Source organism: Peromyscus leucopus, chromosome 10 (genome assembly GCF_004664715.2).
Source record: "Peromyscus leucopus breed LL Stock chromosome 10, UCI_PerLeu_2.1, whole genome shotgun sequence".
NCBI classification, from domain to species: domain Eukaryota; kingdom Metazoa; phylum Chordata; class Mammalia; order Rodentia; family Cricetidae; genus Peromyscus; species Peromyscus leucopus.
The window spans coordinates 77,952,929-77,969,972 of record NC_051071.1 but is presented as its reverse complement, the minus strand read 5'-3'; the positions used below and the strand labels follow the sequence as shown (position 1 = coordinate 77,969,972).

The 17,044-nt window shown below is 44.9% G+C and overlaps 1 protein-coding gene across 1 annotated transcript in view; it reads right to left on the bottom strand.

Annotated features, from left to right (window-relative positions):
• Positions 1 to 17,044, bottom strand: part of Parm1 (prostate androgen-regulated mucin-like protein 1) — a 104,613-nt gene that overhangs the window by 34,481 nt on the left and 53,088 nt on the right. The window contains exon 2 of the mRNA XM_028881898.2: positions 2,521 to 3,219. Within this exon, the coding sequence (XP_028737731.1) occupies positions 2,521 to 3,219 (699 nt within the window). The remainder of the gene's footprint in view (positions 1 to 2,520; positions 3,220 to 17,044) is intronic.

The following is a 17,044-nucleotide window of genomic DNA, read 5'->3' as shown; positions in this document are numbered from 1 at the left end:
TTCCCTGCCGCTCTTCTCTCTCCCCATCCATTCAAGCTTCTCTTCACACAGAGTTCCTGTGTGTTTATAGTCTCTTGAACTACAAAGGACATGACCCAACTGTGCCACTAATTTTGAACCTTTAGCCCTGCTGGGTTGAAGAAAAGAAGATATGTGATCCAAAGACCAAGCCAACATACCAGAACGGTCCTGAAAGTTCCAGTAGAGGAACTAGGAGGTTTTAGGAAGGGGTAGATATATCAGATCCTGGAGATTCATTTTCACCAAGTTTAGGCTCCGTACTCTGGAGTATTAAACTGTCCTGTCTAGGGAATTCTGGAGGGAGGAGCAAAGGGAAGCAGTATATACAGACAACGGTGCTCAGAGCCCAAACTGGGAAGGAAAAGGTGAATGGACCATGCCCACAGGCTTGTACTTGGATGGCCCCTTTCTGAAGGATGGAGTTTACAAAACCCACTCTGCTTTAGGTACTTTCTCTATACTTGGGCAGGAAGTCAGGGTAAGATAGTAACAGAGGCATAAATCTAAGGACAGCTTGTTGAGTTCCGGCCTGGAGTTGTGAACAGGGTGTCAATGGGCTACGAATAGGTCCCCCTCCTCCTCTGCAGGCTTGCCCTCCACCCTTCCCCACCTGGCTCTCCACTACACCACTAGCTCTGCTTGTCTTGGTTTCTGCTGCATGTCAGAGGGAGGTAGGCTAGGGGAGCAGAGGATTTCCCTTCAAGCGAGAGCCTCTGCTGTCATGGAGGTGGTCTTTCCACAGGGCTTGGTCCTGACTTCCGGTTTCAGCTCTCTCCTGTCCCAGGCCTGGCCCTTAGCACACCTCCTGTACCTCAGCCAGGCCTCTGTCGTGGATTCCTTCATCACATTGGAATGTTTCTTTCATTCTTGTTCTCCTCACTGGTATGCCCCCAGCCTTTTGAAATAAGATTTGAAATATATATATATCCTTTGAAAGTTCCACATGTTTCGACAGTGTCTGTTACTCAGTTTTCCAAGATGGTTTGCCTGATTAGCCCATGGGCTCTTCCTAGCGGTTACTCCTTCGTTAATCTTAGATTTCTCTTTTCCTACTATTCTCTAGAACTATGTCCATTCCCATTTGTTTGTTTTCACTAACAGATGTCTATTTTTCACCACTGACAGCTTTCTGTTGGCCCTAGCTTGTCATACGTGATCTGACCGGAATAGTCTATTCTCAAGGCTTGCCTGTCCCATGACCACCCAGGGGAAGGTTTGGGTCCATTTCCACATCACATTCTGGCCATTCTTGCCTCGCTGATTCTTCACCACATGGACAACTGTTTTCATGGAAGTCTTTTCTTCTCAGGGTCTGGAAGTTTATAGTTTCACATTGGTGACTGGTATGGGTGGCTTTAGAAAAGATTCTGAATATACGCCATAATTTCCAAGAAGGTAAATTAGGCTAGCATGACATTAACTTTACAGGGTTCCTGAGAGAATAAAAATGAATGCAGTGTTCCGTAAAATTCACGCTGTTTTCCACGAGGAGCCAAAGTGACACCGAACAAGCCTTCTCTGCCTGTGCCCTGCCGTGACCAGCTTCTAAGGCCAACATTTCATTAGAACTCTGAGTCAAACTGTAGTTTCCTGAGCACTTACTCTGTGCCAGGAACTCCCCTAAGCACCGTGTTTGCCAGCTGAGCTCCACGAGGCCAGTGTGTGGCAAGACACTATAGATGAAGGAAAAGAAGGGCATGGGGGAAGGAACGTGGTCCAGGTCAGGACTCAGAGCCACCCAGGGACCTAGCTGAATTTTGACTTAGCCTTAATCTTGTCTTTGGAGGCCAGAACATCCTCTTCAGCCAGGCTACCCCACACTAGTTGGCTCTAAGGTGCTTCCAGAGTGATGGCCAGACAACCTTGAACTTCTTTATAACCTAAAATGTTGATATTGGTGACACGCCCACCCGCCGCCATGACAGGAAACACCACACCGTAGGAGAGAAAGAATCTTCCCATGTTAAATGAAAAGTCATGAATATTCCTTCCTTTTATTATACTCATTATTTTTTAAAACCCTGTATGTATGATATTTCCACTTCAAACAAGGTAAACATTGACTTCTGAGCCTAGACTCCCAGTTCTCCATTCTCTGCCATAAATAGATGTGGACCCCTGGTGCTCAGCTTTGGTTTTTCCCTTTGGCTTTGTGATACCCAAAGAAAAAAGAGTCCGCTGTGGGGGGCTCTCCTCCATTTTTTGAGAGGGGGCTAGGAAGTTGTTGGGAGCAAAACCTAGGCAAGCTTGACCCAATTCTTTTACCCCAGGGCCTCACTTCTTCTGTACAATCCCTGTGACATTCTGTACCACATCAGACAGATGTCAACCGACTACAAAGAATGCCAAATATTGAGTGACTGAAAACTTGCATTCTTGTTGAAATTATTGAGCCTTATAATTACCCTCAGGTATTGTGCATTCCAGCTGCCTCCCATGGGAGGGGTGATTGACCTTAGCATAACCAAGATCACTAGTCTCATCTTGAGAGGGACTCACCTGAACTTAAGGCGTTCTCCACTTCTTGCATGATCAGGAAGGGGGTGGTGGTCTCAGACTCACAGATCACTTTGCCAGGCTCAGTATCTTGGGGCCCCTTCTCCTTGGGCGCTGGCTCTGCTGTGACATGGGAAGTGGGCGTGTGACGAGAGCTGTGCCCCTCTGTTGGGGACGCAGGTGCCATTGGAGCTCCTGTGGGCTGAGTGCTGGTCACCGTGGAGCTGTGATTAGAGGTAACGGAGGCAGAAAGAGACTCAGGTGGGGAAGTGACCTGGGATGTGGATGTGGAGGTTGGAGCCTGAGAAGAAATGGGCGTGGGGGACGGTGACGCAGTGGCTGGCACGCTTGCTTCAGGACTGCCAGGACTCTGTTCCATGGGTGTGGGTGTCAAGTGGACACTGCTGCTCGTTGAGGAGAAGCCGGTAGGTGAAGAGTCTGTGTTGCTGTTATTCCTCTTCGAAGCCGGGCTGGTGACAGCCTCTTCTCTGGGGTCCGTGGAATTGTCCTTGGGAAGCTGAGATGTCAGCGATGTAGCAGTAGTGGGGATAACGGAGGCGTTGTGAGTGCCACTGGCTACGGGGGTGGTGGCCATAGCTGTGCTTTGTGCAGAGGTAGTCCAGGTGGCTGGAGGTGGGGTAATTTTTGTCATAAGAGACACAGGCGAGGGGGATGATGTCGTTACACCCTGGACCCTCAGTCCTACGAAAGAAAGAGTCAGGACAAACACAGTTAGCTGCATGAACATCATATATGGTACAGAGGTGGACAATCGCACAGCTGTTTTACAGTGTAATGCCAGGTATCTGCCCCCTCAAGCTGTGCAGGCAGACATTGAATTGTGAAAGTGACTTTTAAAATCTGCTCTTCTCACTAATTTCTCTCCTTGACTTGTGACTCCCAGTAGGAACTGGCCTGAAGTCCCATAAGAGCAGGCAGTGGATCCGTCAACTCAGCCACAGGTGGAAAGAAATAATCTGGATCCGTCAACTCAAGACCAGCCACAGGTGGAAAGAAATAATCTTGTCTCCTGTGGGTTCAAATCGCTGTCCTTCGAGGGTGAGGCGCTCTCCCGAAACTTCTGGCATTTGCTTGCATGACTGAGTGTCATTGCATAACAAACATCAGCACACTGGGGATGCCAAGGGTGTGTGTGTGTGTGTGTGTGTGTCTGTGTGTGTCTGTGTGCGCAGAATGGACGGTGAAATCTGTGCCTGGTGACCGGCAGGAATGGAGTAGAGTTTCAGAGGGACCTCGGTGGCCCTGCTCTGATTTCAAAGCCGGAAGGGCCATGGAGAGCCTGCCTCCTCCCTCTGTCCCTTCTGCATTTCCGCACTGTGAGGCAGGGCTTGGTGGCTTTATAAGCACATTCCTATGGGAGGAAGAGGAGTTTCAGGATAAAACCCTCAGCTGTGGTTTGGGAGTATCACTGGAATTCTAGACTGGTATTTTTACAATCATGATTTTGCCAAATCTTCTCCTTCATATTTTGTAAATGTTAGAGGTCATTCTTCCCTCATCCACTTTCCCTTGATCCTAGCCTCCAGGGAGTCATTCACTTTTTCCCTCGCTCTGAGCCTCCATTCACTTTTATTATTCATTAATTAAGTTTAACCAACGACTTCTTTGAATTGGTGCTGGTATCTGGCAGACACTGGGCCCGTCATCTCACTGTCTGTGTAACACGCCTCTCGATGGCTTCTCTCTACCCTTCATCATCTGCCAAGCAGCTTTACCTCTGGTCATTTCCCTCTCAGTCTATGGAATTCCCATTTGCAACGTTTTCAGCTAAAAATAGAGATGCCACCCTTTGTCCCTCATACCCAAATCAAGTTCTTCAGTCAGTCACTCCCCTATACTCTAATCTGACAACCTCACTTTTCATTGCAATCATCTCAACAACGCTGAGTTAACTCTTCAGTTGATGACAGGGGTCTCTTAAAGGACCTCCTGGTTCCTGACTTTTTCCCAGAAGAATGTTCTGTTGTGCTTTTCACACGTAATGGAGAAAATCTTTTAAGTTAATCTTAAAGTCTTTTAAGGTGTTTGTTGCTTCTCATTTCTTTTTGTTTGAGATGGCCTGGAACCCCAGCGGTCCACCCATCTCTGCCTCTTGAGCACCGGGATTTAAGGGTGTGTGTGACCACGTATGGCTTCATTTTTCAACTGATCCAAACACTTCAAAAGCATTCTGTTGTATTTAGAATGAAATCAGAAATATCCCTTGTCATCTTATGTTTTTCTCATTGTGATTAGCTTTTACTCGAAATCACCTTGGAAGCCCTTCTCAGACGATTCTAATTAAAATCATCCCCACTCCAGACATCTGTGGTGAAAATCACAGCTAATGTTTACCATCTTAACCATCTTCGTGTGCCGCTCAGTGGCACTGAGTTTATTAACATTGTCTCGGGGGTGTCACCATCCATCTCTGCAACCTTTTCATTTTGTCAAGCTCATGGTCTCAGTAAGCAGCTCCTCCCTCCTCACTCTTGGCAGCTCGTGTAAAGGGTCTTTTTATAGTCTGTGTGAAACTGATCATCTAAGGGCCTCACGAAAGTTGAATCATATAGACTTGTTCCCTTTAATACATGTTTATTTCACTTATCCTAAAGTCTTCAAATCTCACCCATGCAATGGTTTGTGTTACAATGCCCCGCCTATTGTCTGTCTGTCTGTCTGTCTGTCTATCATCTGTCTATTATGTATGTATGTATGTATGTATGTATGTATGTATGTATGTATGCATCTATCTATCTATCTATCTATCTATCTATCTATCTATCTATCTAGTATCTGTCTACCTGTCTATCTATCTATCTATCTATCTATCAATCAATAATCTATCTATCTATCTATCTATCTATCTATCTATCTATCTATCTATCCCACCTTGTGTTTGTCAGCTCCTCATCCATGGACATTTGGGCTGCTCCTGTCTTTTGGCCATTAAGAAGACTGTTGCCATGGACACAAGTGCATAGATGTCTGCTGTCTCCCTGCTTTCAGTTTCTTTGGGCATCTATCCAAGAATGAGATTGTGGGGTCACAGGGTAATCTTGCTTAACTTTTGGAGGAACTGGCCTACTTTTTTTTTTTTTACCTAATTTTTTTTTTTACATACTTGTGTCTCTTTTTGGAGTTCCATAATTTCATTTGTACCAAAATGTAAGCCTAGTAAGGGCACAAAGACATGACATTATTCCTTGTTGTTTTCTCAAGGACAGTGTCCAAGTCACAGTAAATATTAAATAAGTACTTGTAGAAGTCAGGCAGCAAAGAAGGAAAAGAAAACCAAAAGCTTCAAACCTTCCTTCCCAAAGGGCTGGAGATATGGCTCAGAGCAGTGACGGTTCTTCCAGAGGACCCAGGTTTGATTTCCACCACCCAAGTGGCAGCTCATAACTCCCTGTAAGTCCAGTTTCAAGAGGATCTGATGCTGTCTTCTGGGCCCCACAGACGCTGCATGCATGTGGTGCTCAGACATACATGCAGGCAAAAACAGCCATAGACATAAAAAGTAAAAGATAAAATAAAAGCCTTTCTTCCTGACTCCTCTAACATCATCACCTCATCTATTCTTCATGTCATTTGCTGTTAGCTGTGTCCACCACGGCTCTGTCAGGACAACTGCCTGTCCGGTATTATTTGAGGTATATCTTTGCTTCACGCTGTCTCTCTCCCGTAATGTATGCCTATGACAGGTGTTAGGTCCTCAAGTATCTGACCCTACATCCCTGAGGAGTCTCCACTTGAGAATTCACAATGGTGAGGACTGGCCTAAACAGTGTTCTGAAAGAACAGCGCATGGGCCAGATACCAGCAGAGAAAGGGAGGAAAGACCCCAGGGGAGGCATTCCAGGATCAGGAGAGGATTTATCCCTTTGTCTGATGCCATGTGACAGATTCAGGGCCTAATGGAATATGTACTACAGCACCTACTCTAAACTTAACATTTGGATTTCCTTAAAAACAACCGGTTTAACTTTTTTTGTTTGTTTTTGTTTTGTTTTGTTTTTGAGACAGGGTTTCTCTGTGTAGCTTTGGAGCCTTTTCTGGAACTCACTCTGTAGACCAGGCTGGCCTTGAACTCACAGAGATCTGCCACCCAGCCCGGTTTAATTTTATTTTAAAAGCATCAGTCAGAGGCTAGACGAGTGTTAGGGGCACTTGCCTTGTACGCAGGAAGCCCCATGTTCAATGACTGGCAAGGGAATATTTTTTTTAAAGGAGTTGGTTATGAATGTGGATGATGAGACAATGACTTCCTTAGGAAACAAGAGGACAGACCTCCAAACTTAGGCTACACTGTGGTCCAGGCTGTTATGGTGTCTTTTAGTAGCTGAGGAATCTTTAAAATATGGCAAGGCAACAGTGAGACAGATATTAGTAAAGTATGGAATATTTGTATGTTGCTCTGAAGTGTACTGCCTCCGTATTATGGCGGCTCCCATGGCTGACTGAAGACTCTGAGGGTGAAATCATGGCAATACTTAAATACATTTCAGAGCTTCATATATGGGCAGATGGCAACAGTCAGCCTCAGTCTAGAAGTAGGGTCAAGAAATCTCTACAAGACTGAGATAAATGAAGACTCACAAAAAGCACAGATTCATTCATTCATTCATCATTAATTCATTAATTAATTCATTATTCATTCTTTCACTTATCACTCACCTCATTCATTCACAATTCACTCACTCATTCTTTCCAATGTTTGTTGAGTAGTTTCTCTGTCCACAGTTTTGCCTTTAGAGTTCACTGTTTAGCAGGACAGAAACCATACCCAACTTCCTGTAACATGATGCAGTAAGTGCTTTATAAAAGCAAAACCAAGTTTCATTTGAAGCCTCAAAGAAAGATTAAGAAAGTCTGCACTACAGGATGTAAAAATACACAAATGTCATTTTCTATCGACATTTAGGAAAGTCACGGAAAAGATGACATTTGAGCTGTTTCTAAAAGGATAAGAATGTACATGATGCCACCTAAGATACGTGTTGTTCAGGATGACACTTGCATTGTTATTTCCAGCAGAGCCAAAAGCTATTCTCTTCCATTGTTATAGATCCAAAAATGACTTCTCTAAGTGCTTGTTTATTGCTGGAGACTTCCACTTCCTTGTGCGATTCTTACTAATATACTTTTCTGCTCCCATCCTGCCTGCTTCCAAAGAGGTCTGGAGGTGGCCATTTACTTTCTATAACTACCTACTGCATACTTCTTTAAAGCACTTTACCGTCCAGTTCAGGCAATTTCTCCTCCTAACCAAGCAACAATGCACAAAATTATATGACAATGTTGGTTACCATCACTTGCATAAGGCATTAAAAATCTCAGCTTTGCTGTATTGTCTGTATCCCATTGCCCTGCCCACCGAAAGGCAGGTCTTCTTCTAGCATAAGGACAGACAAACACACATGACTATCTTAGAGAATGCCACCTGCATTTGTTTCCTGGGTGGTGGTGGTGTGTATAACTAAATACCACAGACTGGGTGCTTAACACAATGTACCTCAGTTATAGAAGACGGGAAGCCCAATATCACTGTGCTAGGCAATTCAGTTTCTGGTGGGACACACGTCCTGGCTTATAGATGGCCATCAACTAGATGTGCTCACATGCCCTTCCTCTAGGAATCTGGGTGGAGAGTGGAGCGGGGAGAGCTAGCATCTCTCTCTCTCTCTCTCTCTCTCTCTCTCTCTCTCTCTCTCTCTCTCTCTTCTTTTTACTCCTGTATCTTTTTTCCTTTTGAGATCGGGTCTCCCTTTGTAGCCCAAGCTGCCTAGAACTCATTATATCACCCAGGCTGATCTTGAACTTGTGGACTGTGTTTCTGTCTCATCTTCCTGAGCACTATGATGTCTTTTATAAGGACTCGAATCCCATCAGTAAGATCCCACTGTCTCATGACCACACCTAACCTTAATTAGCTCCCAAAGTTCTGTCCCTAAGCATCATTACATTTGGGGGCTAAAGTTTCATTATTCAGAACCTCTGTGGCTTATGGTTTCTGCTTTTTTCATATGGATGGCTTGTTTTCTCATAAGCACACCAAACTGAAGAAGTCTGACAGGTGGGAATGCACACTTTTTGAGTATTTGAAGAAAATAGTCAGGGCTGAAGAGTGAGCATAACCTCTCATCTGCAAACAAGGGAACAGGTCCAGGCAGGGAAAGTCACACAATCCACCTTTCAACTCCAAGAGCAAGAACTGGGCAGTGTCTCTGAAGACAGAGTCAGCCCTTGAGCATGTGATGTCTGGACCTTCCAGGCATACAGTGCTACATCCTCAAACAGATGGAAGACGTCGCTCTATCAGCCGCCATTACAGAATAAGCAAGCATGAGCCCCCAGGAGACATCAGAGAAGGTTAGAAAAGCATCATGCTCTGTCCCACTTCCCTCCACAGCAGAGCCATTTTACTCTGGAAAACCAAAGGAGTTTTAGTATTTCCTTGAGAAAATGGAAGCTACTAAAATGAAGACATTAAATCCAGTGACCTCTCTCTTAGAGATGAGCCCACATTGCTTAAAGACAGAGTGACATTAGCAGACATGGTATGAACTGCCTGGGCAGTGTAGTGCCCCCATGTGTCAAATGGACTGACCCCACTTAGATCAGACGTGGGGTACAGGGGCACAAGGTCAACTTAATCTTGTTACTCCGTGAGTATTTACAAGCAGTGCCTGGTCCTGGCTTGGTTAGACTTAAGCTTCCATGTTGCAAGATGTGACAGATGGATGACATGGAAAAAACAAAGCAGATTCTTCATTGGAGAGACAGTGACTTGCCCCCACGTACATTGTCTTGAATGGGTTATCAGTGTCCTTGTCCCCATATGCATTGTCCTGAGTGGGATATCAGTATTTCTGTTTATAGCTCTTTGATATTGGAAAGACTGGGCATTTGGCTTGATCCCTGGTTTCCTACCATGAGAAGAAGAGGGGTTTGGGATTGATGGATGGGACATTTAGGCATATTCTCCTACTATTGGGAGGGGTTATGAGGCACTGTAGACTAGAGAGTGTTCTGACCCATCAATGCTTCACCATCCTAACCTCTGTCCCTGTCCCTAAACTCCCAGGGCCGCAACCTCAGCTGCTACCAGAGTCTCATGCAGCTTGGCTTCATGACTGTCCATTCCTTGTTTTCTCCTTGTCCCTCCTTGCCCCCAGCTTTTCAGGTACCTGAGAAAAGATAGGACAAAGCTTTGGCAAATTTGGTAAAACTTAAAACAGGTGCAGTCATCCTTCCTCTGCGGTTGCCAAGTTAGCTTGCAGTGCTGGCTGGGGTGTCCTGGCGGAGGCCTGGGCTGCACAAGGGCTGTGTGTTAAGTGTTTACAGTCACCGACAGTCACTCTACACAGCACTAGCTCGGCCTCTGAGGAGCCTGTGGTGTGTTTACACACACACACACACACACACACACACACACACTCATGCACACACTCATACACTCACACAAACACTCATACACACACACTCATGCACACACTCATACACTCTCACACACTCACACACACACACACACACACACACACACGTTCACATTGAGGGAATGTGTGAGTGTTGTGGGCAAGGCCTAGGTTGAACACTTTCTATGCATCACATCCTTTGACTTTCATATGACCCTCACAGGGTTGGCATCTTCTGTCTCAAGTTTCGCAAATGACTAGAGCCAGACTCAGAATCGGAAACTAAGTTTTCTAAGCTGAAACTTGAACCTACACCATCTTGCTCAAGCCTGGCCTTTTAGCTGCTCTATGGTTGGAATATGCAGGGGCATTTGTGAATTGTTGATCCCATGTTTGAAAATTTTTTCCTCTTCTCTCCCTAGATATACCGTCTAGTGTGGGCCATTAGGATGCTCTTAAACATGGTATATGATTCTATGAGCCCTTCTTCTTAGCTTCTGTGCTCCCACAGTCTCCATGGTGTCTTCAGTATAGATCCTGGACTCTGGCGCAGAACCACTGTGAGTTCCTGATGTGCCCAGGACCGCCTGGCTGCCTCCCTTCTTTGGCTCCTGGTCTTTCTAGTCTGACCCCATCCACTCTGATTCTAGTCTGCCCCTCCAGTTCTAAGAAAGGGAGCCTGACATCCTCTGTGAAATACACTCGAACTACAAAATGCCTTTGTTCAGGCTTCATATGAGTGGGACTGTAGTGCATACTCTACTGTCAATCATTTCTTCTCTGCTTCCTCCCACCGAGCTGACAGGACTGAAACTCATCCTTGATGTGTTAGTGCCTGATACAGAGAACATGCTCAATAAAGATGGAGAAAAACCGGCATTTTCTATCCTTTGAAGATAGAAATGCTTTCTGATTTAATAGCTGGGTCTTACTAGAAATGTACCTCTCTCTCTCTCTCTCTCTCTCTCTCTCTCTCTCTCTCTCTCTCTCTCTCTCTCATTTAGAAGTTCCATAAAAATGAATAGTTAACATGAAATTTCATATGGGCTTTAAGTAGGTATCTGTTACTTCTACTGACTTATTTTTGGAGATTGAGGACTTTTTTTTTTTTCTTTTGAGACGTTTTCTTGTAGCCTAGGCTGGGCTTACATTCACTATAAAGCTGAGGCTGACCTTGAACATCTGATTGTCCTTTGTCCTGCCTCTACCTTCTGAGTGCTAGGATTTCAGGCATGAGCCCCCATGTCCAGCTTTATGGTTTTGTATAGTGTTAGAGATTGAACCCAGGTCACTGTTTATGTTAGAGAAACAATCTATCAACTTAGCTACTTACATGTCCAGTCTGGGATTTCTTCCCCATAATAATGATAGAGGTCAGAGCCATCAGCTCTTGAAATACTACCTTATGACTTGGCTTAATGACAAGCCTGTCTTAATATCACCACCTTAAATAGACTGAACATCAGGAGCTGCTAGGGAATGGGGAGAGATTGAGTTTTCCTTCAGTTTCTAAGCTGGGTCTTTATATTCTTTAGGGTGAGTAAAACTAACTCACAACTGTTACCCATGCTATCTTTGGTTGGGGTTCCTCGGGGCACCCAATGCTCTAGAAGTTTCATGTAGCATCTGTAAACTCATTGCTAATTGGAGTGTGGTCTAACCATATGGCATTTTAAAACTGTCATATGTCTGGACAGAATGTGTGTGCCCCTAAGCCATCGAACTCTGTTTTAGAAGACACTTGGTTTTACTAGAAAAGCCACATTGCCTCGAGTGCATTGCTTATGGAAATGAGACACCATGTGGTCCAAAAAGTGGGCAGAGAGCACCTGCCACATCAGCACTAAATCAGAGTCTGCCGACATGCTGTATGACTCAACTTCTTCATCCACACACTCAGCATTACTGACATCATCAGCTCTCTGTCCCTGCTATGCATGTTAATATGCTAATGAGAAAATAACATTTATAAAGAATGTTGTACCTCTTGGGGAAAAAAATCCTATTTTCATTTTTTTTTTTTTTTGGTTTTTTGAGACAGGGTTTCTCTGTGTAGCTTTGCGCCTTTTCCTGGAACTCACTTGGTAGCCCAGGCTGGCCTTGAACTCACAGAGATCCGCTTGGCTCTGCCTCCCAAGTGCTGGGATTAAAGGCGTTCATTTTTTTAACATCTTTTGTCAGTCAAGATTCCACCAAAACTCATTTCCTCTGGATTGAGAAGGCCTGAAGTACTCAGTCCCAGGAGGAACTACTGAGAAAGGATACCATCAGATGATTGACAGATGCTTCAAAGGTTAAAGGCATAGTGATGCTCTTCAGAGGATAGTGGAAAGAAGGAACATGGACACAGGAAGTAGTGCACCTTCTCTTGGATCATTTTGGGTTGAATGTGGCCATCATCCACCACACAGTAGGCAGTATCAAAAGAGAAAAAGTAGCTTTAAGACCTCTTTTGATTATCAGGAGATGTTTTTAGGGGAAGTGTCATTTTTTTTGGTACTTCCCTTCCATAGGTTCAATCCTAACATTTGTGGGACTCTGGACAACTCTGCCACATTTCTACACAGAAAATGTTGACTTAAAATGTTCCAGTGTTAGAAATGAAGATGTCTTTGTAGTCAGCCTGTGTTTCCCCAAGGGCTCTAAAGCCAACTCGTGGGGTACCCCTTTATTGATCCCTGGGTGAATGGGATTTAGATGGTCTGAGGTAGTGCCTGGGACAGAGCCTGGCTTGAATGCAGTGCCCAGGCAGCCTTGGTGGACAGTATCTCTTTGGCACACCTCACTTTTCTGACATTTTCCAGACTAAGCAGAAGTCAAAGAGAACAAGCAGGCACCACTTTAGGTGATTTACTAGAGATAGGCTTCCAAGAACCGAGCTGGGATTCTCCCTGTGTACCCTTATCCTGTGCTGGCAGGCCATGCTCTTAGGCTTACAAGCTAAGTCCAGTTCTCTGTCATCTCCTGTTAAGGGATTAAAAAGAAATTTTTTTGTCCGGGTGTTTATAAAATGCAAAGGTCTTTTGCCTGGCTAAGGGGTGGCCCAGTGTTTTTTGTTTTTGTTTTTCTTTCCCCACCTCCAGTGGGCCAAAGTCACAAGCAAGCCATTTTTCATCCCTATGGGCCTGGAAACATCAGAACAGAAGTTAGCAAAGCCCATAAATTGTCCTGCTTTAAGACCAAATCTCTTTCTGTTGGGTGTACACTGTCCTCAGTGGCTTGGGCTACCAGACATAGTTATGTCACTGTTTTCATAGCCAAAAAGCATCTGAGTCCTTCCGGCTTCTGGAAACTTCCCTCGTGTCCTCTCATCACATGACTCCATCAAAGGAGTTCCTATCGCATCTTGTGCCCTTTAGACTCATGCTGCTTGCATTTGAACTTCACACCAATGGAGTCATGCTGGGGGCAAACTTGTATGTTTGAATTTGTTCATCCCCAGTGGAACTCAGCTGGGTTGTTAGTGTGCTCTTAGCTAGGGAGCAGCACATCTTGTGTTCAGACTTGAGCAAACAGTCTGTCCTCATGCCTCTTGCTCTTGTAATTACCATGCTATTATATGAAGCTGCCCGTAATGGTTCAAATGATAAGCCAGGCCACTTCTTTGCTGAGTGACTTTGGATAATTGTCTTATTCATTCCATCCCCTTATTACAAACTAGGGATGCCACCAGCTCTTGCATTCAAAGGGTTTATAGTCAGGATTAATTGATACTTCATGGAAAGTAGACATTGCTGCTTGGCTAATCCAGTAGCTAATCTTAATCCCTTATTTCCTTTCTTCCCAAAGAGGATAAGTGCTGCCCATTGCCTTCCTAGTTTCCTGAGCTGCTAATGGCTATCAATGTGTTCCAGTGCTGGTCAAAGAAATACATGTAACAGAGGCTATGGGACTGCTAGAAAATTCTCTGCCTCTTTATAAAAGGAATATGTCGCCGGGCGGTGGTGGCACACGCCTTTAATCCCAGCACTCGGGAGGCAGAGCCAGGTGGATCTCTGTGAGTTCGAGGCCAGTCTGGGCTACCAAGTGAGCTCCAGGAAAGGTGCGAAGCTATGCAGAGAAACCCTGTCTCGAAAAACCAAAAAATAAAAAAAAATAAAAAAAAATAAAAAAAAAATAAAAAAAGGAATATGTAAGAAGGGGCAATGCTCTTGGCTACATTCAAGGTGGGTCTTCTGCCCTCAATTAATCCTCTCTAGAAATGCTCTCATTCCCTACAACGGTGTGCCTCCCTAATGCCCTTGTCATTTCTTAACCCAATCAAGTTCACAATCAAGAGTCACCACCATACCATCAATTTCAATTTTTAAGCATCATTTAGCAGGTTACCTTTGGCTTGTCTAATTCAGCAATGGTGTTTAGAGTGCCTGCTATTGAGTAGGGCTCCCAGGTATCAAAACAATATGGAGGAGGACATCAAGAGAAAAAGAGAGGAGAGAGAGAGAGAGAGAGAGAGAGAGAGAGAGAGAGAGAGAGAGAGAGAGAATGTCTTTACCATCAAGATCTTTCCACTGACTGCTACAATTCAGATCGCTTTCCCTCCTATGTGTTGACGTCCCCACTTGACCTCGCTGTGGGTGAAACCCTCTGCTATTAGCACAGCCAGCTCTGCTTCCTGTGCATTGTCTATTTTGCCAAATATGCTGGAGACTTGGCTAAGCAAACAGGCCAAATCATTTAGAAAAGGGGCAAGTGAAATGCCGAGATAAACCACTAATTATTTATTATTATATTTATATTATATTTTATTATAGCATTGTTTATTATTATTTATTATTTAGACAGGGTCTCACTATGTAGCCCAGGCTTGGCCTGAAACAATGTAGACCAGGGCAGCCTTGAACTCACAGAAATCTTCCTGCCTCTGCCTCCTGAGTGCCTTATGGTGTCGCCCTTTAGTTTTCTTCCTGCCTCTTAAACTGTCTCCTAAGCTGCAGGCTGTAAGAGAGCACTGGGCTGCAGTGCTTAGAACCTGAACGACATCTCCATGAGAACAAGGCTTGTCACTGGCTTGTCTGTTCCCGGCTGGACATATAGGAGCAGCATTTAGAGCTCAGAGGACCCTGCCTGTGAGAACAGCAAGGCCAGAGCTGCCAAGTAAGCTGATTCTCCTTGCTGAGACTCAGTTCCCCAAATTATTAACCTTCTTTCTGACCAGGGATCTTCAATACTGCAATACTCTCATGACAACCAGATTTTTCCAAGCTAGGGCTGAGGGCAGACTGGAGGTTGTGGATCGAACCACCATGTACAGCACAACCCAACTTGTCACCAGGGTCCAAGAGAGCCCTTGTTTCATTTTGTCCCCTGTGGAATCTTTCCATGTCCCCACATGTCACAGATATGCAGGCCACCCACAGGAAGCAGGAACTATGCTACTACCATTCGGTCCCTGGATAAAGAATGGAAACCCAGTCATTGCAAGGCGACAAAACCATGTGCATGCTTACAGCTTGCATGAAGTTGTGACTAGCAGAAAACTTAAGTGAGACAAACCTTATTTCCAATTCTACTATGCTTTCAATGCACATCCTAAAGTCCATGTGCTAGAAAATTACTCCCTGGTGTGATGGTGTTGGGAGGTGAGACCTTTGATGTCGTTATTTCAAGAGTGGGTTAGTGATGGTGGGAGTGGGTTCTGAAGGAGGTAGACTAGTTGGGCTGCAGTCCTGTCATGACCTCTCTAGCATGTACCTGCACGTGTGTGCACATGGGTACATGTGTGCATGCTCTATCACCCTGCCCCACTCCACCCAGGGGGTGACCCTCCGTCAGATGCCAGCCCCTCCACTGTGGCCTCTCCAGCCTCCTGATCAGAAGCAAAGAACTGTCTCTTTATAAACAATCCAGGCTGTGGTATTATTCTGTGGCAGTGGCACAAAGCCGATTAAGATAAGGTGTTGTTAAGGTTGCCTATTAATATTGTAGGGGGTGAATCTCATCTGAGAAACATTGCCCATAATGAAGTAAATCAGCTGCGATCAATAGGCGAGATCATGCTTTATGTAAGCGATGCCGTGGGTAATGAATTTTCATCAAATACTTGAAGTGACAAGGGAAATGGGCTGTTTGAAGACACTCTGTGACAAATTCTCATTTAATGTGGTTAATTACCTCCCAATTTGTTACCTGTGGCAGAAGTGTTCAGATTTTTAATTTGCCTAAAATTCCCAGCCTCTCTTCTGCCTTCATTCCCTAACACACCCATGAGTCCAGAGAGATCACAGTTCCTTCTTCAGAGTTTGCATTTCTGCTCAAAATAACTTTGGCCATTTCTTGGGCACACATAACCACACAAACAGCGTCTGTGTGCTCCATTTGTGTGTGCACATGCACGTGGGTGTATACATGTGTGAGATACATGCAAGAAGTCAACCTTAGGTATCCTTCCTCAGGAGATAAACTATTTTTTTTTTTTTTTTTTTTGAGGCAGGGTCACTCACTGAATCTGGAGCTTGCCCATTAGCCAAGGCTGGCTGGCCAGTAAGCCCCAAATATCCACTGGTTTCTACTTCCCCAGCTCTGGAGTTACAAGCACAGACCACTACAGCCAGCATCTTAGGTTCTAGGTCTTGAACTGGGGTCCTCATGATTCTCATAGACTTGCACTGTACCCACTGGGCTAGCTCTCTAGTCTCCCAGGCTCCACTTGTTAAGGAGCCACCAACTGCTGCCACCTACAGCGTTTCTCAAGTGCTGCAGCAGGTTTCTCTGCTCATGAAAACCTGAGCCTCGCCAGCTGGGGAGGTGTCACCGTGCTGGTGCTGGAGTGCGGCCTATCTGATGGACGTCTCTGGGACCCATCACAATGTTCCTCTCCATCCGTTGCTGACACATGCTATTAGACACATCAGTCTGGAAGCGCAGAGTCTGGCACCATGAGCTAAGTTGGGAAAATTTTGGAAGCTGTATATAATTTTGTTCGGTTCATAGCTCAACCCAAAAATGATGTTGCTTTGGGCATACTTGCTTAGAATTTCTAAGTACTGCAGCTTAGGGAAAAAAAACATTAAAAAAAAAAAAAAAAAAGCTCAACCCCAAAAACCCATCTGGCTGTATTCAGTCTTCTGCATCACTTCACTTTATGTATTCTCACGCCCCCTCTGGCA